The sequence below is a fragment of the Amphibalanus amphitrite genome, unplaced genomic scaffold (assembly GCF_019059575.1).
Source record: "Amphibalanus amphitrite isolate SeventyFive unplaced genomic scaffold, NRLGWU_Aamphi_draft 000501F_arrow, whole genome shotgun sequence".
Lineage (NCBI taxonomy): Eukaryota > Metazoa > Arthropoda > Thecostraca > Balanomorpha > Balanidae > Amphibalanus > Amphibalanus amphitrite.
The window spans coordinates 202,689-229,008 of NW_024881995.1; the positions used below are offsets into that span (position 1 = coordinate 202,689).

General features: G+C 47.2%; 1 protein-coding gene across 1 annotated transcript in view; it reads right to left on the bottom strand.

Annotated features, from left to right (window-relative positions):
• The window catches only part of LOC122392789 (D-2-hydroxyglutarate dehydrogenase, mitochondrial-like), a 118,986-nt gene that overhangs the window by 79,364 nt on the left and 13,302 nt on the right, over nucleotides 1–26,320 (bottom strand). Inside the window, exon 3 of the mRNA XM_043388059.1 lies at nucleotides 6,213–6,374. Coding sequence (XP_043243994.1) covers nucleotides 6,213–6,374 — 162 coding nt within the window. The remainder of the gene's footprint in view (nucleotides 1–6,212; nucleotides 6,375–26,320) is intronic.

Genomic DNA, 26,320 nt, shown 5'->3' on the forward strand with positions numbered 1-26,320 from the left:
GCTCGTTCTTCGCCCAAAAGGCGTTTTACTGGTATAGCTAAATGATGTTTCCTAGTTACGAGCGAGCGAGCGCAGCGAGCGAAGTGAGTCTTTTCAATATAACGGAAAAATCTCAGTATGAGCGGCCCGGCCCGGCCCGGCCTGTAACGCTTTTGAGAGGCTTATATCTCAGCAACCGCTGGACCGAATGGCCTGCGGTCTTTTTTGCTGGGTAGCCCCATCCCTTCTACCCCGTAATTGACTACTTTTGATACATCTCAGTGACCGCCGTGGCACGTGCCACGTGAAAAGTCAAGGGTGTTCAAGCAGTTTTGCAAAAGAAATGATTTTGAGAGGCCCATATCTCAGCAGCGGCTTGAGCGATTGTCTTGCGGTCATTTTTATAGGGTAGCTGCATCCCTTCTACCAAAGGTCGGATACTCTTCATCTATGTGAGTGACCCCCCACTGCACGTGCAAAATACAACAATAAGAGGTGCCAAATTTGTTCCCATTTCAGTAACTCAGTAATTACTGGGGCGATTTCGCTGAAACTTGGCATACAGGTAGGCACCCACCAGGCAATGCATTCCCATGTGTTGTGGTTAGGGTGCTACTGCACGTGCGCACGTGCAGGGGGCGTTTCCAGATCTCGAGAACGGCTGGGCCGATTGCGCTCAAATTTGGTACACGGTTGGGGACCGGTTAGTAGGGTGCCGTACAAAAGTCATTTTGGACCCCGTTTGCACGTGCGCACGTGCAAAATGCCGCTTCCAGATCTCAGGAACGGCTGGGCCGATTGCGTTCAAATTTGGTACACCGCTAGCGACCGGTTAGAAGGGTGCTTTGCACAAGCCAGTTGGAAGTACCCTCTCGCCCTTCTGCACGTGCAGGGCTCACTATCTCGCTCGCTCGTTCTTCGCCCAAAAGGCGTTTTACTGGTTATATAAACGTCTGAACATGAGATAAGGTCTAAAACTGTTACATAGTAGGGTGCACTATCACCCCTCAGAAGGCACCACCGAATAGCTCAGTAGTGCGCCAAGACTTGATTTGTTTGTTAATGAATGGTGTATTCTTCGATGTGAGCAGGGCTTCAAAGATCCAGAGTTTCCTGTGGCTGTTACAAAACTTGATGATGCAGGTGTTGTCATTCAGCTCCTGTCTGGTCAGGCTGTGGTCATGGTCGTGTTCCATGTGGTCGTGTGGGCCACCTGCGTTCCTGTGCATTGTGAGACGTCGCGATAGAGTTGTTGTTGTTGCACCGATGTAGTGTTTTGGATGACGCCGGCAGTCGTCATGTGGGCAAGTGAACTTGTACACTACACAGGTGCGCTGCAGAGAATCAGTCGGTGAGTTCATGTTGTTCTTCATGAACAGATTGCTGGTTCGTCTGTTCTTGTAGTAGATGACAAGGTTGATGTCTGTGTTGTCATCGCTTGGTATGACGTTGTTTTTTATCATTTTAAAGCTCGAGCTAGCTCGTTTTGATTTAAATATCAAACCCAAAAAACTGATTTTGAGCACATAGACGGATATTTTGCTTTGTGTATGATATATGTATCTAGTGTTTATTTATTTATACGAAAGGCTCTGACGATGACGAATGATCGTTGAAACCGGTTAGCCAATATGTCATTAGGTGATATAATATATCGACTTCCGAACGAAACCAAAACGCTTATTCGACACATAGAACAAACTGAAAAGAAACGAATCAAATGCAAATACGCTCTGGCTTTCAACATCACATGCAATATATATATATATATATATATATATATATATATATATATATATATATATATATATATATATATATATATATATATATATATATGTTACAGGGAGTATCCGATTTCAGTTAGTTTGCAACGACCCTAGGGACGTTACAAAATAACTGCTGAACATATATATATGTTACAGGCAAAGTGAAAACCCGGGCATTTTGCAAAATGCCTAGGCAGTTTGCAAAATGCCTGACCTGCCAGTCATTTTGCAAAACGTCTAGGCAGTTTGCAAACTGCCTGACCCACCAGACATTTTGCAAACTGCCTAGGCATTTTACAAAATGCCTGACCCGCCAGGCATTTTGCAAAATGCCTGAGTTTCCATATATTCCACCGTTTTTGTTGACTTCAGGCGTTGACCATAAACGTTCCACTGAGCCTGAGCCTGAGCCCAAATACAGGGGTGTCACGAATACAGGGTGTTACGAAATTGTTGCGGGATATATTGTACTTGTGTCCCGAAATTGATTGCTCGTAGTTGCGTCAGTGTTTTCCAGCATCTCGCTGACAAGTTATCACCGGCCACGTGGTCTGTCCCTGCGGCACATGGTGAAGCTCAAAGAGGCCTATGTAGCCCATCATGCCCCAAACGAGAATCGCCAGTGGATGCTTCACTGTCTCGACGGTGCAGCGCCTCTGAGCTGTTGTTGGCCCAGAACTGTTTGTCGGGATGGTTAGTGACTTAGAAAAGCTCTAATATCGCCTCATCACTGAAAAAGTCTGAATCTCTAGTCCTAAACGGTCCAGGTTTGGTGAGTCTTGGCGAAATCCAGCTGCATCTTTTCTGGATGACGGTATAAAGTCAGGGTTGCAGCCTGAGGTTTAGCGGCCTCAGCTTCATGGTAAGGTCTTCAGATACCGGGGGATGGCCGATTTAGATGCCGAGCGCCCTGGTCCAGATGCCCTGGTGCTGAACCCGTTAAAATTACACCCATTCAGCACTTAGGAGGGACATGGAATGGACAACATAACAGACCGTGCCAACCGCGCATCAATTTCGTGATATCTGTAAACTACGTCTTGCGTCATTCCGTCGAGATGGAACTACCACTGAATGGACTTGAGCCACCGTCTCCGTACCTTTCGTATATACGGAGTTGACAGTTGTAGCCGTTTGTATAAAAGCTGCGATGTCCAGTATTCTGCTCTGGTGGGCTAATGTTCTGGCAGAGATGATTGATAATGTAAACGTGTAACGATCAATTTTTCGTAATTTGATACTGATAGAGTATTCTTTTGTGTTCAATATCCACCCACAGTATTTTCAAAAAGTCACCAAGGGCTCTTAAGGCCTGGCTACACTATGCGTTTTCTGCGTGCGTTTTTTGCGTGTTTGCGTGTTTTGCGTGATATCGTTCTAGAAATAAGAACGATATTACGTTTTTGTGATGTTTTTCACCTTAAATTTTAGTTACATAAGAGTTATATTAGCTTTTGTATATAACCAAAGTAAAAATTATATTGTTTATAACTTTTTTCCTAGAACGATATTACGCAAAACACGCAAACCTGCAAAAAACGCACGCAGAAAACGCATAGTGTAGCCAGGCCTTTAGAAACAGCGCAATTATTGTACCGAGCGCATGTTTACCCACGAAACCACGCCCGGTGCTCGGCACCCGATGGCCGCTGGGGCTCAGTGACCTGAACTCGGCGGCGCTACCCGGAGAACGCAGTGTCTTCTCACTTGGTGCGCATTGACAGCGGTTAACTTTTGTAAGCGCCAGTTAGAAATGATGCTTACTTATACATCACGGCTAGTGCGAGTTTGATGTCAGGCATTTTGCAAAATGCCTGGGAAAATATTTCAGGCAGTTTGCAAAATGCCTGGTGTGTCAGGCAGTTTGCAAACTGCCTAGGCATTTTGCAAAATGCCTGGCCGGTCAGGCATTTTGCAAATTGCCTAGGCATTTTGCAAAATGCCCGAGTTTTCACTTTGCCTGTAACATATATATATATATATATATATATATATATATATATATATATATATATATATATATATATGTCACTTTGCCTCTGTGAGAGAGAGAGAGAGATAGAGAGAGAGAGAGGAGAGAGAGAGAGAGAGAGAGAGAGAGAGAGAGAGAGAGAGAGAGAGAGAGAGAGAGAGAGAGAGAGAGAGAGAGAGAGAGAGAGAGAGAGAGAGAGAGAGAGAGAGCACTCATTCATTGCACTTTTAATGTTAGACTTTAACCCGTGCCCTGCTGGGGGGGGGGGTGTTTGAACACCCTTGTGGTTTTTCGCGAATATATCAAAAACGGCGGCACGGATCGCCGCCGTTTTTAGTACACCTTATCATACATCAATTCTACACATGTTGTGAAAATTTCAGACCAAGGTCATTCAAGGTCAGGTCACCAGGTCACTTGAAGTGACCTCACCTCATAAAAAGTTTCAATGTCTGTCATAGCTACACCAAGTGACCGATCGCTTTGAAACTTTCAGCGATTGCTAAGAGCAATAGCATGTACAAAATTTATATCTCAGAATTTTGATATCGATGACCTAAGGTCAGGTCAATTTTGCTACCTCCCCATTATAAGTCAATGAGAGAAAATTGAAATGCGCCTCTTTTGGACGAAAGACATTATAAACACTCCCAAACACTGAATTACAAGTGGTTTAGACACACTGAACATGAAAATGGTGTCCGTGACCCCTGTTTATGCCCTGAGGTCATCTTAGGTCACGAATGGTATTTAAGTTTTTCGCAAATAACTTTTGATAGAGGCATGCTAGAGCGATGAAAACTCCTTAGATGTGTTCAGCTCGACGATACGGATCGACTGATATGCAACACGACCCTTTCCGGTCAGGTGATGACCTTGACCTGGGGTCAAATTTTCAAGTTGACCTTTCAAGGTCAAGCTATAGTTCATTCGATGCGTCTTGATGAGCGGAACACGATGTCGGTAAAAGTAAGCTCGTACAAGGCTTGGGTCAAAAGTTATTGCAGAAAAAACTGTTTCCGAAAAATCGGCTATTTTTGCAGTTTTTGCCCCCTGCAGGCAAAACCGTTGACGTTAGGTCAAATCTGAGAAGATCACTCAGAAAGGGCGTTCATAGGGCTATCGAATGCGCTTTTCCGCGGCGCTGTAGCTCTATTGGTTCCCGAGTTATGCGTTGGCTTCTTGGAAATTGTCGACATTCGACCTGGAAATCGGCGAAATTTTGCCTTCAATGACCTCTGGTGACCTGACCTTTGACCTGACCAAAAAATTGACCGAAGTGATTTCCTCATTATTTTTTGACGCTCTTTCGAACGCCGCCTTCCGCGTATCGCTACGTGGCTCAGGAGCCGAGTTAGAAGGGGGGGGTGTTCAAACACCCCCCCCCCCAGCAGGGCGTGGAAATCCAGGGGCAGGACCCCCAGCCGGGCGCGGGTTAACCCTATTCCTGGCGGGCTCCACCGGGACAAGAAACTGGCGGGGGGGGCCGATTCGGCCCCCCCCCCCTGAGATCTCGAGAACGAAGCAAGATAGCGACAAGCGGTAAACGGCATCGGATACGCACGGTCAAGATCTACAATTTTTACTAAGGTCATTTTCAGGTCAGGTCAAAGATGACGTCACAGGGGTCGAAAAACTCAAAATGGCGGCGCTAGATATGGAGAGAGTTTTTCTCGAATAACTTTCGAATTAGTCAGGATAGGAACAAACTAAGGGCATCATCGTGATCCTCTCGTCAATCCGCATCGAATGATATATATGTTGACCTCGAAAGGTCAAGGTCAAAGGTTGACCTCAGGTCACGTGACCTCGAGGTCATCATGTATATCATTCGATGCGTCTTGACGAGCTGAACACAATGAGACCATCCACGCGTCTGTATCTTGTTCCTGTACGGAGTTATTGGCCAAAAACCTTTGGTGACCTTTGATGACGTCACATGACCTCACAGCTGCCCAACAGCAAAACAGACCTCAAGGTAGTGAAGGTTGATCGTATATGAAGTCATGTATGGTATATGGGGCCATTCCGACCCGTTTTAGTGGTAAAAACAGGGAGTTGATTTTTCCCCCATTGACTTATAATGGGGAGGTCGCGAAACTGACCTGACCTTAGGTCACCGATATCAAAATTCCGAGATATACAAATTGCACATACTGGTACCCTAACTAAAGCCTGAAGAGAAGAAATTGATCGGTCAAAAACTCTAGCTCTGGCGTGATTGCAAACTTTTCTGAGGTAGGGTCACCAAACCGCCTCTGGTGACCTGACCTGAGGTCAGATCAGCTCAAAATTTTCAGACATGTTGCGTAGAAGCCTTTTAGGAAAAGTCAGAAAATTTGAGCTTCCTAGCTCAACGCGTTTGGGAGAAATAACCAAAAAACCTCAGGGGGGCTCCTGAGGCCCCCCCCCCCCCGCCAGGAATAGGGTTAAGTGATTGGAATGACCGAGTTACAAGTGGCAATGTGCCTGTGCACCCTGCTGCAACTGACCACTGTCTCGCGCGAGTTGGAGGCCAGTGTCCCATCCATCACCAAACCACGCTCCATGGTATTCTCCAGGAAACGGGTCAGCTTCTCCTGATCATGTTGCTCGTCGCTCCCGGACGTCTCAATCAGCATGAAGCAGGGGTAGTCGTCCAGTGGAGGCTGGATCTGCCGGCAGTGAGGACAGCACTACGTGTATTAGCCAGTCGCACAGACTAGGGGCGAGATAAGGAGAGAGACTCGCAACGGTAGAACTAGGGGGGACCATCAAAGCGTCCAAAACCGCAGCATCCAAAGTACGCAACATCCAAAACCGCAGCGTCCAAAGTACGCAACGTCCAAAATACGTCCAAAATCGGGTATATAGGGAGCATTAACAACGTCCAAAACCAAAACATCCAAAACCGCAACATCCGAAACGTATCATCCAAAAACGCAACATCCAATGACGCATCATCCAAAGTACGCAACATCCAAAGTACGCAACATCCAAAGTACGCAACATCCAAAACCGTTAGGTTGGGTTAGGTTAGGCTAGGTTAGGTTAGGTTAGGTTTCCTTATCCCCGTTAGGAATAAATCAGTAGATTAGGTTAGGTTAGGTTAGCTTAGGTTAGGTTAGGTTAGGTTAGATTAGGTTAGGTCAGGTTAGGTAAGGTTAGGTTAGGTTGGGTTAGGTTAGGTTTCCTTATCCCCGGTAGGCATAAATCAGTAGATTAGGTTAGGTTAGGTTAGCTTAGGTTAGGTTAGGTTAGGTTAGATTAGGTTAGGTCAGGTTAGGTTAGGTTAGGTTAGGTTGGGTTTCCTTATCCCCGGTAGGCAAAAATCAGTAGGTTAGGTGAGGTTAGGTTAGTTTGGGTTAGGGATAGGCAAAAATCAGTAGGTTGGGTTAGGTTCGGTTAGGTTAGGTTAGGTTAGGTTAGGTTAGGTTAGGCAAGGTTGGTTTTGGATGTTGCGTGCCTTGGATGTCGTGGTCTTGGACGTTGTGGTTTTGGAGGTTACGTACTTTGGATGTTGCGTCTTTGGATGTTGCGTTTTTTGGATGATACGTTTTTGGACGTTGCGGTTTTGGATGTTTCGGTTTTGGACTTTGTGAATGCCCCTATAAACCCGATTTTGGACGCATTTTTGACGTTGCGTACTTTGGACGCTGCGGTTTTGGATGTTGCGTACTTTGGGTGCTGCGGTTTTGGACGCTTTGATACGGACCCAGAACTAGGTTTAGTTTTTTGGGGGGAGGGTCGCATTTTTGGATGATTTGCCGGGTATGGTAGATGACCGGTGACCAGGGGGGTGGGAAGTAGGGAGCGAGTATGTCTTTTTTCCACTCTTTATTATTATTTGACGAGTGTCACCATCATAGTAGAGGTCTGCACCGGCCGGCTGCAGCCGCGGCTGGCTGCAGCCCCACGGCTGTGGGCCGGGGCGGCTGCAAATATCTCCAAGAACACGGCTACGGCTGTGGCCACGGCTGTGAGATTTCAAGCTCACTCTTAAGTACTCAAATATAAAATTTTAAATCCTTAATCTCACATTCTGATAAGCAGTCTAGCCTGTAAAAATCATGCAAAGGATGCCCAGCAACATTGAAAGTGGTGAAGCCTTTGAAAACCTGTAATGGTTTTATCATTTGCTGTAGGGGAGTTTGCACTCTGGTACAGTATGTCTAAAAAGTATGTCCCCTGGTTTGGGTCTCCCACAGGAGGCGAATCGGTAACTTGGCTGAATCCCAGTTGCGGTACCCGGCCGCCAGGGTCGCTGCCGCGCGAGCGGCCTTGACCGCTCGCATGTCATTTTACCGGGGTTACATGAGCAAGTAAATGCGTATCAGGAACGGATTTTCCTATTCGCTCACCATTGTAGTCCGTTTGTAATGCGTATTAACTCTACTCATGTAACCCCGAGCATTGGCAGTTCGGTCCCTCCCCATCTATACCGAGGTGGGGAGGGGAGAAGAGGGGAGGGAGTGGCATCCGCTCGGCACTGGGCGATACCTGGCTGACCCTGCGCTCCCTCGCTGACCTCCGTCCTGCCCTCAGGCGAAAATAAACTTCCTCGGCCCGTAGCGGCCGAGCGGAAAACCCGCGGGGCATGACTCCATTGCCCCAATCTTATAAATGGAATGCTGTCGTATTCACGACATCAGAAAATGTCGTATTCATGCATTTTACCACAGCAGTGAATGTGGTAAAATGCAGTCCAAAACAAACGGAAGCACACGATTGGTGCATAATGCGCCCTCCCATTCAAATAAGGCCGCCCACTTCAATAGCTGGTGTAGTTTCTTAGGACGTAAAAGATGCAAAACACTACCGAACTTTTTTAGCTCGGCCACTGGGACTGTCAATAAACAATTGACTGAAATGCATGAAAACCATTTTGCATTTAACCCGCGCGGGGCTGGAGGGTCAATTTTACCCCCTCGCGAATTTTTGCAATATCTCGAAAACGGCGGCGCGCAGCGCCGCCAAACTTTCAGTAACTTTTCTTACATCAATTTGCCACGTTCCCTGAAAATTTGAGCGAAATCTGTCGAAAAATTGTTGAGAAATTGTTGTTTTAGTGACGTCATATTCGCCATTTTCGCCTCAAAGCCGGCAAAATTTCAAACGCCGCTAACATCTTCATTTTTAAAGGAATCAAGACGTAACAAAAAGGTTATACGTAATTTTACTTTGTCTATCAAATGGCTATCTCGGTTTTTAAAAATTTTGGATTTTAGCCCAAATTTTTCCAAAAAACTGACTTTTTTGGGAAAATAATTATAAAATCCAAAATTTTGAGTTTATCGAAAAAAACAGAATATATGTCAGAGAAGTGGTCACTGGTCAATGTGCACCTACAAACCAATTTTTGGAAGAATCGGTTCAAAAATGTGGGAGTTATTAAACATTTTATGACGTCACGACACACAGAATTTTTGAAAAATGAATTTTTTTGAAGTTCTAGACCTCGTACGGAGACAAAAATAGCACCATTCGATTCGCCGTGAAAAACGGCATCAGATAGACACCTTTTTAGGCCTTAACAACCAACTTCAAAATTTGACCTCACTTGACCTGACCTTAACCTGACTTCGACCTGAAATTCATCCAGAGATGGTCCATATCACTTATTGAGTGTGCCTATTGAATTCTATGAGTAAAATGGCCCATAAAACATGTGTCGCACATGCCCTTTTCTATATTTTGTTTTTTGGTGACCTGACCTGACCTGACCTGACCTGACCTTGACCTTGACCTCTGAATGATATTGTATGCAACGAATATTGTCTTGGTAGCCTAAGAACACGTTTTAGGCAATCAGTCTCAGTCCATGACTCCATTCTTCGGCAACTACGGTGCAATGCCGATACTGTAGGAACTTGCAATTTGTACCCTTGACCTGACCTTGACCTTGACCTCAAACTTTAAATTAAGTACATGTTTTAGTTGTTCGTGATGAGATCTTTCGATTGGCGTTCGAATTTTCCAAATTGGACCATTAGTTCGGGAGATAACAGGGGGGGGGGTAAAATTTACCCCCCTAGGCCCCGCGCGTTCGGCTGGAGACCCCAGCCCCGCGCGGGTTTAGCCGTTTTCTGCACCAAAACTTTAGCCAGTGACCCCTGTTCATTCTAAAGCGTTTATGAGATTGGTCCCAGCACCCGATTTTATATGAGAAAGTCGTTTAAAAAGCATCTTATCTCTAACCAATTTATTTATTATAGCCACTTTTACAAGATGTCTAAAGAGCTTTGAATTTTACATTTCTTCCTCGTTCAGGAGCAACGTTTTAACCCTCACCGCACCTTCAGGTTTTCTGAATACCGAGGGGGCGTTGGGGGGTTGGAAGTGAGGGAACAACCCCCTTCGCCGATTCGCCCCTAATTGAGCTAGAGCCTCACGAAAGAAACGATTGTGTCCGTCGTTACGAAATGCAGCGATTGCCAGAGTCAGCCGATAAGGCGGCGCGCAGCGCCGCCAAATTTTGTGTACCTTACCGGGCATCAATTTGACACCTTCACACAAAATTTCATGTCACAGGTCACCTCAGGTCAGGAGTTATTGAGGTCAAACTGAGGTCATGTTCGAGTAAAAATGAGCAAAAAACATGACATCTTGAAACGCTCACCAATTCTACAGTAAACAAGCAATTTTGCTATCACGGATTTTCGAAATTTTGGGATTTTGACCCCAAAAATAAGATGTTTTTTTTTAGAAAACTAAAAAAAAAATCCATTTTTTTCCAATTTCGAAAAAACGGAATATATGTGATAGTCCCTGCGCTCTTCGATATACAATATACATACCAAATTTAAGATCGATACCTTAGCGAAAAAAACTTAAAAATTGATTACGTCAAATTTTTGAACTCAATTCTTAGCAATTCTAGACCTCGTAACGCAACACGGAGACCACCATTGAACTCCCCGTGACGAGCTGCATCGAATCGATACCCATTTTATGCAAAAATACCGACATTAAAATTTGACCTTATTTGACCTGACCTTGACCTGACCTTGACCTGACCTTGACCTGACCTTGACCTGACCTTGACCTGACCTTGACCTGACCTTGACCTGACCTTGACCTGACCTTCACCAAAACATAATCTCAACTGACCCCAAGGGCTGCATGTCCCACATAATCTCATTTGGCATACAAAATGGACCATAAAACATGCATCACATGATATTTTTACTTTGTGACCCTCAGTGACCTTACCTCTGTGACCTGACCTGGTGTCACTGACCTCAAATAGCAAAATATGTGTTTGACAAACATTTCCCCATCGATGATTTTCAATGAAATGCATTTTACTCGATTTTACAACGCATTTCATGAAATGCCTGTAAACGGTGAAAATTCGACCTTTGACCTGACCTGTGACGTCATCGGTTTGACCGAGGTCAATGAAATTGGGTCACAAGGTAGTTCCCCGTTGGGGCTATCCAACGCCGTTTGCCGCTTGTCGCTATGTTGCGTGGTTCTCGAGATCTTGGGGGGGGGGGCAAAATGCCCCCCCCCATCAAACTGCGTTGCTCGGCAGACCCCATCAGGGCGCGGGCTAACAATTTAATTTAGGATAGTTTAATTTAAGTCGGTATGAATCCGACTTGAGAATTTACTAGGCGGGTTTTGCAACGCTATTATAGTTCGGCATCTAATTATAAATCATTGCTAATTTCGATTCGGATACGGGATATCATTATTCAATGCTGGCCTTTGCGTCCTCAGAAAAGTTGTTTATAGTCATGAAGGCTTGCATTGACCCATACTTTCCATTTTTCAGCACCATTATTCGCCGTGGTTGACCAGGTGTTTTTCTTCAGCTCTCCCCTGAATAATTTGGCTTAGACCCATGGCGTATCACCCGTGCATCGCAAGACGCACCTACCACACACAAGTTCACGATCCCCACGAACCCACATCAGCGTCCGTTCGCTTGGTGTGTGACCCCTTGACCTTTGGCCGCGACAACTGCCAGGTTGCCGGAGCACCCCTCCCTACACGCGCTGCCCCGCCCGCTCCCCTCCCTCTCTCCCTCCCCCCCCCCGGGGGTCGTGTCACGAAGGTTCGGGCTTACGCCACTACCGGCCGCTGCGCAGCTGTCACCTAGCGCTTGTCACGTGACCTAAGGTCAACTTTTGATCTTTCGACCTTTCGAGGTCAACATACATATCTTTCGATGCGGATCGACGAGAGGATCACGATGGTGCTATTAGTTTGTTCCTAGCTGGGATACCTTGAAAGTTATTCGAGAAAAACGTCATATATATGTAGTGCCGCAATTTCGACTTCCTTTTTGCTCCTGTGACGTCATCTTTGACCTGACCTGAAAATGGCCTCAGTAAAAATTATAGACCTTATCCGTGTGTACCCTGCACCGTTTACCGCTTGTCGCTATCTTGCTTTATTCTCGAGATCTCGCTGTCGCTCCCGCTCGTCACGTGACCTAAGGTCAACTTTTGACCTTTCGACCTTTCGAGGTCAACATACATGTGTTTCGATGCGGATCGACGAGAGGATCACGATGGTGCTATTGGTTTGTTCCTAGCTGGAATACCTTGAAAGTTATTCGAGAAAAACTGCATATATATGTAGTGCCGCAATTTTGACTTCCTTTTTGCTCCTGTGACGTCATCTTTGACCTGACCTGAAAATGACCTTAGTAAAAATTATAGACCTTATCCGTGTGTACCCGGCATCGTTTACCGCTTGTCGGTATCTTGCTTTATTCTCGAGATCTCGCTGTCGCTCCCGCTCGTAATAATGGACAGGTCATAAAAATGACCTGACCTGAGGTCAACGCAGGGCGATATCCACTTTTTTATTTTTGCATATGAATGACAATCGATAAGGCTTTAATCGTCATCAGACAAAATTGCAACTTTCAGTGAGGAAAATATCAAGGTCACTCTTCGAAAAATAGGTCAAAAGGTCACGTGATCAAAATTTTCAAAAAATGAAAATCCGAGATAGCCAAAATGTTTGTTGGCTAATTGTGAGTTGAACCATATAAAGTTTTTATCGTAGAAAACCAATAGTTTTTGAGTTATAGGCCGCCAAACATAGGGCTGCAGCGCGACCTCCAGGAATTGCCCGATGCTATATCTCGGAAACCGTTGTTCGGAGAAAAAAATCCTTGCCACAGCTGGCTTCCCCGCCCATCACAACCCCTTACACCAGTTTTCAACGAAAAATAAAATATGAGGGTGCAAATTTATTTTTTTGTTTGTCGATTTGTCGTGGAACGCCCCGGGAGCGAGTACCTATGTCGAGCTCAAAAGGCATTTTGTCTTCGTCGTTTCTAATATGAAGCTTTATCGTTATAAGTCACTCGGCTCAGTAGTTTTAGTTAAATTCACCTATACAAGTGCGTCGCCACGGATTTCTCACTGGGGGGGGGGGGACGTATCGACCGACTTAAAAACCCAGAAGTTGATATTGTTACCGCACTTTTAGCCTAATGCATTAGAAGCATACAGTATCGATCTCTCTTAGTAAAACCTGTTTATGAATCGGCGGCGCAAAGCGCGGCGAAAATTTGCAAAAAAAAAAACATTTGTCAAAACACAGCTCTAAAACACAAATTTTATGACCCTTTTAGTATGCTAATACAAGCCGGAGTTCCTTAACAGTACACATATGAATTTTGATTCAATTTGACATTGTTGGTGTTATTACAGTCACGATCTTTCTTATTGATTGGTGGAAGAATTCGGAGGCGCGGAGCGCCGAAAAAATTTGCAAGAGCATTTGTCAAAACAAAGCTCCAAAGCACACATTTTACAACTCTTTTAGCATGGTAGTACAAGCCGGAGTTCCTTCACACTCCACAGTACACATATGAAATCCGATTCAATTTGACACGGTTGGTGTAATTACAGTCACGATCTCGTATTGACCTGTGCGTACAACAATTTGCAAAAAAAAAAAAACACACAGAGGGGCCTCCTCTCTACAGAGGACCACCGCTGTACTGTGGGCAAAACCACTGTGGGCCTCCTCTTTTCACACGGCCTCTCAACTACAGAAGGCCTCCTCTCTACAGAGGACTTCTCTCTACTGAGGGTCTATACATTTCAGAGGGCATCCTTTCTTCAGAGGGCCTCCTCTCTAGTCTTTACAGGGGGCCTCCTCTCTACAGAGGACCTCATCTCTGCAAAGGGCCTTCGGCCTCCGGCTTGCTAAAACCACGGTTGATTTTTATGTGTGTGTGTGTGTGTGTGTATCTTCCTGGTTTTGTTTTGCTAGTATGTTCTTTCTTATGACTCGAAAGTCATTTTATAAATTAAATTTACTCCCTCCATTATAATGCACATTTTCAAGGTCCCGTTAGTTTTAAGGCCAAAATTGGGTAGTCGTAAAGCAGAGAGGCGCTATACCCAGACTCCAGAGATGCTTTCAAATCGGACCAAACCAAACCTGATCTAACTTCACCTACAACCTACAACCAAAAACCTGCAACCTACTCGTACAACCTAAAACCTACCACCTAAAACCTAAAATCTGCAACCTACAGCCTAAGCTACAGCGTCTCTCCTTGGTTGCAAAAAGAAGTGTGACGCCTGCTTTACTACTCCCCAAACTAGTACCATTTAATCTTGCCAAGTTGAGCTTTCCTTGATTTGTCCATGTTTTAAAATGTTGGGGGGGCTGACTGGCAAGTTGGGGGGCTGACCAGCCAGTTGGGGGGGGCTGAAGCCCCCCCAACTGTATAGGATCCTACGCCCCTGCTACAAGCAATGCTATAGTGAAAGAAATACGAAAATCAGCCGGTAACATTATGAGTCTCGTCACTCGTGTGTGCAAAGCAAACACAAAACTGACTGAAACGCTTCCACTAGCACACTAGTGGTGCTAATCGGAACTTGGACCTTCGGAATTCCGATTTTGTCCTACAATACCCAATTCGGAATTTGATTGGACACAGGCAGCACGCTTTGGACAAACTCAGTCGAACCCAGTCGTTCTAAGCATTGGTGAAGACCCTCACATGCATTGCTCAACATTGGTGAAGGATCCTTCACCAATCTAAAACTTTGGTGAAAGGTATCATTCACCAAAGAGATACGTTGCTACACCTATGCACCCGCTGACCGTCAATGACAGTATTGTGACATTTGATCGCGTTTGACCGCGGCGGGTGGTCGCTGGTTTCGGCAGCTCAGTGGATACAAGTGGTGTCAATCGGTTACCAAAATTTCGGTATACCCAATACCGAACCGATACCGACTCGGTACTCGGTAAAACATACCAAAAACATTTGGTATTTTGTCGGTATCAGAATATCAATCAAGCTTAATTTTTTCAAAAACTACATTTTACGTTTCCTAAAAATCTACTTGGAAAAAATCTTTGCTTTCTCAAATTCAGTCAGTCATTTCCATTGAAATACGAAACACATAATATATGCAGAGAAATACTGCAAATCTGTTGCACAGAAAACTAGGAGTATCTTTCATTAACAAAACATAGACAAATATTTAAAAAGTACTAAATGATGCGATCAAAACAAAAGTCAATGGGCACATGGAGCATATTAACTACATAGTAATTGGCTCACAAATGCAGTAGCTATTGAATGGAAAAATAATGAGCACTTTCTGTGTAAACCTATTGCAAAAAGTGCATTGAATGTTGGGCAAAGATACTCACAAGTTTTCCAATTCTTGCAAGAAATACAATGTGGCTGTCCATAAAAAGTGCACTTGGTTACACATATTGACAAAGGGCATAGTAAAGGCACAGGAAAATACACCAAACGGAAAACATATTTAGTCCTTCCAGCCTAAAATCTACATTATTTAAAATAATATTACAGCTTGCTGAATCCTACAATATGAATAATATCGACGCACCGCCACGCTGGAAGTGAGCGCGTCACAAAAGCACGCGCGCAGTAAATGTCTACTGGCTACAACAGCCCTTATTTTACTGACATTTTGTGCAGGTCATGGAAACAGGGGCTTGACTTATTAAAAAGGTTTTTATTCCATTGTCTTATTTATTAGCTGTTTAATTTAAGCATGATTTATTCTTGCTATTTCATTTGATTTTTTTCAATTGTGGTTTGAAGAATTAATATATTTGAAAGATATGACCCAAATATGACCTTATCAAGGTCGCAAATCAAAGGTCACCTTGAATTTGTTCCTATTCCAAGGCCATTCAAAAATTGAAATTGGAGGTCGGAGAAGATTTTTCAACTGTCGTGTTCAAATAAAAACATGTTTTATTTTCTTCTATTCTTTTGTAAAATAAAAAATGCTTCATATAAGCGTAGATTTGTGTAGCAATTTCAGGAAATCTGTCGTGAAACACTATTTGAAATTTGATTAATAAAGGTACTTGAATTGGCGCGAATTCAAATTCGATGTCAGGGTCGCGCCCTGACCTCTTACCAGTCAATGTCAGTGCGCAGTGGCGGTTACAGGCACGTTGAGAGCAAAGGTAAGTCTAGTACACTCATATCCGGTCAAGTTTTGTATACGTGTGATGATTGGTGCTTCACTTGATTTGCTTTGAAGAAGACACTTAAAAAGTTCCCTTTATTCTCCCATCAATTTTTTGCCAAGTTCAAATAACTTATTTTTACAGCATTGCAATTTGTCAGTACCTACGAGCTGTTTTTTTAACCGATTTCCAGTCATTTTCGTGGGATACAATACTCATAAGTCTTCCTAGTTCCTTGAGATAAGTGTAAATGCAATTGACGGTCTCAAAACAATTTTTGTCACGTTTTTATTAAAAAATATACAATTACCGCGTGCATTCAGCCGAATTTCTAGCGTACGACTTCATTTCTTCGTTTCTTATTCTTATGTGCCTAAACAGCTTGTAAAAGGTTATTTTCGGCTTGCCTCGGGTGCAACACGCTGGCGAGCTGCAGCAGTTATGGCAGAGTCAGTTCCTGCAACTAGAGAAGACATCAAGCTTCTTGAACGTCTGGTTAACTCGGAAAGCGGTAGGATTTCCTTTGAAGCAGGCGTTTCGGGTCCCTCTTGCAACAGCACGTTGTGGCGACGTTTCGCACGAGTACGTTTGGACGGGAGAGTTTGTCAGGCCGTTAAATGTAAGAGCTGTGGGATCGTGTTGCCACATAGGACTGGGTCCACGTACGACGACAGCTTTGGGAGGTCGTCGGGCACCTCTAACCTTAAGAAGCACTCTTGTCCTGTGAACCAAAGTCAGCCGCAGATAACCTCTCTTTTGAGAAAGGAGGTACCGGAGGGCTTACTGCGAGCTGAAAAGAAGCGAGTGGCGACGGCTTTAAGCGACGTCAGCTCTGAAGACCTCCGACCTTTCAACCTAGTAGAAGGTAGGTAGGGTAGGATCCACCTGCAGATTATTTCTGAAATCAGTGCCATTTCTTCTGGGACACATTTTTGGTTCTTTGTTAATAAATAGGTACCGGCGCATCCAGAAAGGATTTGTGATTAAATTACTGGATGCAGACGCGTCTCTTGCTGTATCGAAGGATGACTAATTAAAAAAAGATTTAATTCGCCTATTCAAACAAGGCTCAACTGTAAGACAGTATTGTGCTGTGATACAACTTGGTAACATATTTACTCACTTCATCATGAGGTAGCATGCTATTAGTTTCCAGTTTAGAGTAACGGCTAAGTTGATGTAGCGAAAGAAATGCTGCAATCAACTTCGTTAGTCGCTGTGTGCCATTTTACCAACTCATTTGTAATATTTTGCTTGTTTTTGGGTTTTGGCAGGTCGAGGGTTCCGGAAGGCTGCTCAGCTCCTGGTAGACCTGGGCGCCAAGCACGGTCGCATTGATGTCGACCACGTGCTCCCTGGGCGAAACACTGTCGCCAAGGAGACGGAGCAACGAACGGTCGTCGTCCGTGCCCGGCTGAGGGTTGAGGTCTCCGAGCAGCCGCACATCGCCGCCAGTACCGACCTCTGGACTGACGAGAAGACGTCCACCTCCTACAACACCATCAACGGCGGGACGGCGAGCACATCAAGTTCGTCACGGACAACGCGGCCAATAATCGACTCGCCTTCCAGGGAAAGGGACGAGGGTGGCAGAGCTGTTTCTGTCATAACCTCAATCTGGTCATCCAAGACGCCGTCAACGCAACAGCCGGGGTAGCTGAACTCGTCGATACCTGCAAGAAGCTCGTCAGACTGGCCAAGAAGACGAACATCAACAGCTTGCTGAAGGCCGCGGATCCCCTCGGTCGCGGACTCAAAGCCGCCGTCCCCACGCGGTGGAACTCCGAGTGGGTGATGCTGGACTCGATCCTACACGCGCACTCCTCGCTTACCTCACTGGACGGAGTGGCCGACCGGGAGAGCATTATCAGCCTCATGGACCAGCTCGAGAAAACCGACCTCACCGGAGTGGTGGACGTCCTGCGCTTTTTCAACGAGGCTAGCAAGCAGCTGTCGGCATCAAAACATCCATCATTTCTGGTGCCACTGGTGCTTGCGCACGCGCAGCGGCACCTGCAGCCGGCGGCCAAGGATCGGCGCATTGTCGCCTCGCTGAAGGCCAACCTGCGCCTTCGTGTAGAAGGAGAGAAGTTTGCAGGGAAGATCGGCGACGACCACTATATGGCGATGGTCCTCCACCCAAGGTACCGGCGCCTCCAACAGATGTCCTGGCTTACCGAAGAGCATCGTTCAAGGATCCAGGGCCCAATCTTACCAATGACGTGAATGCAGATGCCGTGGATGCCTACAACGGCGGCTGATCCACGGCACTCCATTTACCCAATCTCACCAATGCCGTGCCGCGGCATTTCTATTCACGGCATTTTGCCCACGGTACAATTCAGCGCCAGCAGAAAACACGCAACGTGGTTGGTCAATTCTTGTCACCTTCGCTATCGGAAATTGAGCGTATTGCTTGTGAACAAGTATAGCTCTCTATTTAAAGTTTTGTCGGGCGTTTATTTGTTTTAGAGCCATACATATGTGTGAAGGATAAGTTATTTGTGGAAACCGTGATAGCAAACTATGAAAAACTAAAGCCTGCCTAAAGAATTCTCCTGAAAAGCGGATTACTGGCCTAGTAAACTTCCCCGAGGACATTCTCGCGCTGAAAAAATCGAGTGGATTAGTTTTCAACTTCGTTTCGCTGCTCATCATTTCTATTTACTTGCTGTTCAAGGCCCTATATAGAAGGTATGCTCATTAGGCCGAAGCAGCGATTTCCGTGACGTCACAGGTACGAAGGGTCGGACGGCTGTAATGCAATCATATGGAAAATGACCCAAATTTAGGGCTCTCCCACATAGCTGCCAGACTCGATACTCGGGTAAAAATTATATCACATGAAAGCTCGAATCAAGACGAACAAGAAACCTATGTGACATTTTTACGTATTACTAACGGCTTAGACTCTATTCAAGTATATTCAGAGCTCTGCATTAGCTCACTTTTTCTGCCGTCAATGCCTCTACAAATGCCTAGTCGGCCCACGTGCGCTTGTCGAGCGGGGACCACCAGTCGGGCGATTCGGAGCTACCGCCCAATCAGAACGCCACAATGCCGTGACGTCATTGGTCGCACACGACACGTTACGGAGATAGGGATGAGACAGCCCTGCTTGCTGTTAAGATATTGCAACAATTTTTAGATAAAATTATTGAAGTAACGACCTAGTGATAGCTCCGCTGTTGTTTCTAAGACATTGGAATAATGCAATTGAAATGCAGCTCGTAAAGTTTAAACTTTGGGTACATGTACCCGGCCAGCTCAAGCTATAGCCTTATTTGCTGCTTTTTACGAGCACGATAACAAAAGGAATTACTCAAAATATTGAAGAAACCCGTCTACATCTCAAAACCATAGCATATCAAGAAAAAGGCTTTCAGTTCAGAAGTCAGATTGAGACGCATGAAGACAGCATGCTCCGTAGCTGCATGTGTCAGACAGAAAGTGGTAAAATATGCATTGTGAGTGCTGTGCTGATAATTTTTTGACAAGTTTACGGTTTTTAATTGTTTTAAATATTTATTTAGAAATCATGAAGGATGATTGTGAGACGTCCGGACGGGGTGAACACTGAAACATCCATATTATATCATATATAGATAGGTTTGGCATTGGTATGATTGGGCCCAGATGCTAAAATCGCCTCCACGATCTCGTATGGATTTGAAAAATAAGACCATATAATGAATAAACATGTTTATTTTTATGGATTTGAGTATCCCTGGAAAATACATGTTTTTAAATAATCACTATGCGTATAATTCGTCGCTATAAGAAGTCAAGGGTATCATATGAAGAATTGTTTACTTTAAAAAAATAATAGTGTCAAATATTGCATAGTAACATCCTCCCAACGACCTATCCCTTTCACAACACCCGTCATTCACGGCACTAAAAGGTGCAAAGGCACTAAAAGGTCTTCTCGGGTGCAATCGCATCACCATTATCAGTAGCTATTTGGCATATCGGTTGAGGTTTGACCAGGTGGGCATCATCGGGATTCTGAGACAACAATGTATAATATTTGTTTTTTTTTTTGTTTTGTTGGGTTAGGCCCTTTCGGTCGACAAGACCATTGCAGAGCCGGAAGGATGATAGGAATTAGGGGGAGACATTGGTCTGGGCAGGCACCCTAGTGAGTCGCCGGGGCTGAGCCCGTCCAGAGGACAGGCCACCCAGCCCCAAGGCACTCACTGCACCCGGCTACGGGGTGCGCTCCCTCAGGAGCAGCGGTGCCGCTCCAAGGGAGCAGCCCGCATGAGATAAAGTTGCCTGTCCAGCCCGGAGGGGGGTTGCGGCGTGGAGGAGAAGGATTTCTGTATCCTGAGGATAGAAGCACGGAACGGTGATAATATTTGGTATGTGTATTTAGTATTGTAGTATGTGTAGTACAATGTAGTATTTAGTAATATTTAGTATATAATTAACATACCTTCAGCAGCTTGCCGAACTCTCTCTGCATCAGCTGATAACCGAGCCGACCCACCCCGGAGAGTCGCCGTCTATTCTCGATCACCTTATAACGAACAGACCGGACCTGACCTCCAATGCCCGGGTCATACCTTGTAACGTTAGCGACCACGACCTTATCACTGCTTCGATCACCAACACCAAGACACGACATGTGCCCGTCACATGCACCGTGCGGTCCACGCGCCGTGTCGACACTGCTGCCCTCTGCCTCGACCTGCTGCTGGTGGACTGGGCGGAGGTCGACCGTGCCGACTCCATAACCGACAAATGGAACGGCTTTCAACGCGTGTGGGACCCGGTGATTAACCAGCACATGCCGATGAGGACCGTCAAAATGAAGCATCGACACCGCCCCTGGATGGATGATGATGCTGTGACAGACGCGATGGCGGCTCGAGACCAAGCGCGGATCGACAGAGACACCATCCCGTGCGATGACACTGACCGAGAGTTTCGGCAATGCCGTAACGCCGTCAAAGTGGCCATTAATCGAGCCTGCGCCTCCCACTATGCCTCTCTGTACAGAAACTCGCGACCCAAAACGTGGAAGAGCACCAGACAGTTTTTGATTGCATCAAAGAAGGCCGAACCGAGGACTACCGACCTGAATGCTGCAGACAACGGGTGGCCAGATCGACTGAACCGATTCTTCGCGTCAGTCGGCCCTGACGTGGCTGACGCCCTGGCCGCGGAGGACACCGGGGACAGACTGACACCCCGTCCGCCACGTGTGTGCTCGGGTGCATTCAGACCGCGGGCCGCCACTCTCCCCGAGCTTTCTGCGGCGCTCCAGCGGTTGGGATCCTCGCGGGCATGCGGATCAGACGGCATCACTGTGCACATGTTGCGTGAAACGTTCCCAGTGATTGGCCCCAAGCTTCTGGCGCTAGTCAACCGTTCTATTGTTAGTTGTGACGTACCTGTGTCATGGAAGGCCGCCACTGTGACTGCGCTTCACAAGAAGGGTGACATTAGCGACGCAAACAATTACAGACCCATATCAGTGTTGCCTGTTGTCGCCAAGCTGTGTGAAAGAGTTGTTTGCTCCCAGCTAGTGACGTATTTAAGCGAGCACCACATCCTGTGCCCCCAGCAGTACGGGTTCCGGCAGGGTTTGTCCACGGAGGCGGCCCTGCTCGATGCTGTTACGTACGCGGTGACGAACATCGATAGCGGCCGCGTGACGTCACTTGTCACCGCTGATACGTCGAAGGCCTTTGACAGCGTTGAGCATGGCCGTCTCCTGGACAAACTCGGTTGGCACGGGATTGACTCCGGATGGTTCTCGGCCTGGCTGAGAGGACGCACACAGTGTGTGAGAGGTGGATCAATTGCTATGAACGTGTCTCATGGCGTGATCCAGGGATCGATTTTGGGGCCGATTTTTTTTTTTGATTTTCACCAATGATTTACCTCAGCACATTCCACATGGTAAATTAGTCATGTACGCTGACGACACCCAGTTCCTTGACACTGACTCTTATACAAACTTGCAAAACTTGAAGGATCGCATCGAAACTTCTCTCTCAGTTGGACTGAGATGGTTCGCCCAAAATCGTCTGAAAATTAACCCGCGCCGGGCCGGTGCTCTGAGATTCCGCGCCGGGCCGGGGGGGGGGGTGTCTGAACACCCCCCCCCCCTTCTAACTCGGCTCCTGGGCCACGTAGCGACACGCGGTAAGCGGCAATCGAAAGAACGTCCAAAATAAGGACGAAAAAACTTCGGTCATTTTTTGGGTCAGGTCAAAGGTCAGGTCACCAGAGGTCACCAAAGGTAAAATGTTGACTATTTCAACATTTTGGAAACTGCCAACGGCTATCTCGGGAACCGATAGAGCTACAGCGCCGCGGAAAAGCGCATTCGATAGCCCTTTTACAGGCCTTTCTGAGTAATGTTCTCAGATTTGACCTCAGGTCAACGGTTTAGCCTCCAGAGGACAAAAACTCCAAAAATAGCCGTTTTTACGAAAATCCGTTTTTCGGCGATAACTTTTGACTCAAAAGAGCCATGACATTACTTTTGCCAGCATCGTGTTCCTCTCGTCGAGACGCGTCGAATGAACTATAAGTTGACCTTGAAAGGTGAACTTGAAAATTTGACCTCAGGTCAAGGTCATGACCTGACCGGAAAAGGTCATGTTGCATATCAGTCGATCCGCAACGTCGAGCCAAACACATATAAGGCGTTTTCAGCGCTTTAGGACGCCTCTAGCAGAAGTTATTAGCGAAAAAAACTGTTAGATTCTGTTCGTGACCTGAGATGACCTCGGGGACATAACGAGGGGTCACAGTTGCCATTTTCTGGTTCAGTGTGTCAATTTTACCTACATCTTGATGTTTGAGAGTGTCTAGAATGGCGTTCGTGCAAAACAGACGCTTTTCAATTTTCTCCCATTGACTTATAATGGAGAGGCCGCAAAATTGACCTGACCTTAGGTCACCGATATCAAAATTCCGAGATATAAATTTTGTAGATACTGTTGTTCTAATCAATCGCTGAAAGTTTCAAGGCAATCGATGAATCGGTGTAGCTATGACGAGCATTCTTATTTTTTCTGAGGTGAGGTCACTTGGCGTGACCTGGTGACCTGACCTAAGGCGACCTGGGTTTGAAATTTTCACAACATGTGCGGAAACGATGTACGAACAGGTGTGCCAAAAACGGCGTCGCTCCGCGCCGCCGTTTTTGAGATATCTGCGAAAAACCGCAGGGGGGGTGTTCAAACACCCCCCCCCCGGCCCGGCGCGGGTTTTAACCCAGCTAAAACTGAACTGATAATAATTAAATCTAGACGTCAAAATCTTGATTCAACATTCTCGATTCATTTTGGAAACGATGAGCTCAAACCAAACCACAGTGTCAGGGTTCTGGGGGTCGTCATCGATTCTCACCTGATTTGGGATGAACACATCACTGGTGTTGTTCGTAAGTGCTTTTGCGTGCTGGTGTGCCTGGCCAGGATCCGGCATCAAGGCCGTATAAGAGAGGTAGAATCATCCCGCGATTTCCAATGGACCGGTCGCTAAGCATTAGCGTGACGTCACTGGTGGAGACCGGGCGGCGCCCGGCTCCAAGCTGTACGTCTGGTACATTTGGCACCGTATAGTTGTTGTTACTGAATGTAACGACAACTAATGACTCCTAATAGCTTTTTTACTCGCCTAGAGCTGATTTCCTTGCCGGTACATTGCCGACCCGAGCCCCAGGGTTGACAATCATGGGATATGGGTCGGATGGGCGACCTCGCGACGGGAGGAGGAACGATTGCAATTGTTGTGTCCCCCACCGCCGATTGCTTTCTCATCTGCACCCGGGGGGAGGGGAAGCAGCGGACACGTGCCCCCATCGGATCTGGGGGCCTCTCGGGCCAGAGGGGCCTTGCGACGCCAATTGGCGGCTGAGGGTCCACGCTGGCATCTTTCGACTCAGCAGGGCCCCACAGGGCTCGCAAGAACACCTTATGTGCTCCGAAGAGCCACACTTCTTTCCATAAGAGCCCCACACCGGCTTTTTAGTGTCCCTTGTCGGTCTTTGAGGGCCCCTTGCCAGCTTCTCAGGGCCTATTGGCGACCTCTGAGGGCTGCTTGCCGGCCTCTGAGGGCTGCTTGCCGGCCTATGAGGGCCCTTACCGGCCTATCAGGGACCTGCAGCTCTAAGGGTTCCACACACGTCTACGATGACCCCCTAAACCAATGGTTGAAAGCCCCCACAACGGCGCCTGCGAGGGCCCTCACCGGCGGCTGTGAATGCCCCACACCGGTGCCTAGCTGAGAGCCCCACACTTACACCTTTTTTTTTAAATTTAGTCCGAACCTTTTGATGGGAAGGATTCACAAGGACAGAGCCAACGCTAAGCGAAGCTTGTTGCGTTGACCCTGCCCTCTACCCTCCGATCGCGCAATTCCAGTTCTATGGCAGAATTTAGAGTCCAAAGTTTAACGTGCGCACTGCGCACATAGCCGCGCACGGCCGGTCCCCTCGCTGACTTCACTGTATCATGTATTCAACAGCATCCTCATTGTATATAAGGCTTTTCATGAGTCACGTCAAAGGTAAAAGATAAAAGGTGAGTAAAAGACAAAAGAAACATTCATACAGTGACAAGACTTCACCTGGCTACGGCCTGCCACCAACCGCAACCATACCTGTCAGGAGGCCCATAAATGTCAAGCGCCCGTCGCGCTTCGAACCCGGACTGTTGTAACCGGGAACGCGTGCTCTCACCACGCGGAGTCCAACGCTCACCTCTGAGTGCAACCGGCATCCCTGAATGAGGTCCCAAAACCAGCGCTTCTTAAGGCCATATATCGGCGGCTCTGGGGGCTCAACGCCGGAGCCTGACGGCCTCAGACGGGACCTGCGCATCGGACGGCCACTCACCGGTGACCTTTGAGGGCCCCACACCGGCGACTCTGAGGGCCCCACTGGCGTCTGAGTGTACGTACCTACTACCTTGCTGGTCTATAAGGACTCCACAGGCCTCCCGAAGGCACCGCAGACCTCTTGAGAGCCCCTTGTCGGTCTCTGAGAGCCCCTGTCGGCCTGTAAAGGGTTCGAGCCAGCAGCTCTAAGGGTCCCACACCCGATCCTGTGACAACCCCACACTGCAGTGTCTCTGAGGGCCCACAACGGCAACTGAGGACCTCACCGGCGCCTCTGAGGGCCCACAGCGGCACCTCTGGGGGCCCCGCACCAATGCCTCTGAGAGCATCACACCGGTACTTATGAGGGCCCACACCAGTGTCTCCAAAGGCTTCATAACCGGCGGCCCTGAGGGCCCTACACGGGTGATTTTGAGGGGCCTACCGAAGGCACCACACAATCCCTTAGTCTCGCTGAGCTTCTATCCCAATCCCATACGGGCTTCTATCCCAATTCCGGCTCAACTAATTAGCAGCCCAGCTCCCCCCCCCCTCCATGGGTCAGCAGCGCCGCGCCGGTGCCGGGGGCCAGCGCCATCGGGGCGGCAGTCGGCTACGCGCACTCAATGGTTAGCGCTTAGCATTGGCGGCTAGCACACGCCCGGTGTGTTATCGGCCGTGAGCCGCTCCAAAACGGCTGCAGTAACTGGTCGATATAGGTAGTAAGTAGATGCAGAGATGCAGGTGGATTGATGACCGGCAAGCTTTTGTGTTTTACGAGGGTGAAGGGTCGAAGTCGGCTGATAAGTGGTGAGCGGATTTTATCAGATGCCGGTTCACTATGACCTTTGTCCGGGTCCTGATATCCTGACGCACTCTTGGAGAGCCGAATCACAGCAAAACTCCATCCACGACTGTATCTATACGGCAGGGGTGGAGATCTGTCAAAATGTCAGGGGCCACGGGGGTCCAGGCCGGGCAGATTGAGGCGGGCTGGATGCAGTACATTAACTTACATAGCAGTAATTCGTTTTCAGGGGGGTCCTGACCCCCCCCCCCCCCGAGATCTCCACCTTTGCTATACGGCTTACGCCTTTCTGAAAACGTCTGCGTTTGGCCTTCTACGGGCCCGGCCGGCCGGCCCCGATTGGCGGTCCTCCAGTGACGTCACCGGTAGTGTTAAGCTGATTGGCGAATAATACATGGGAAGAACCGGGACGACATCCCCCTGTCCGGCATAAGCTACCGAGATGCAAAAGACAGCTGATGATCGAAGCTCTAGTATTTCCCCACATACGTTACTGTTTAAGTGTGTGGGGAAGCTGTACGGTCA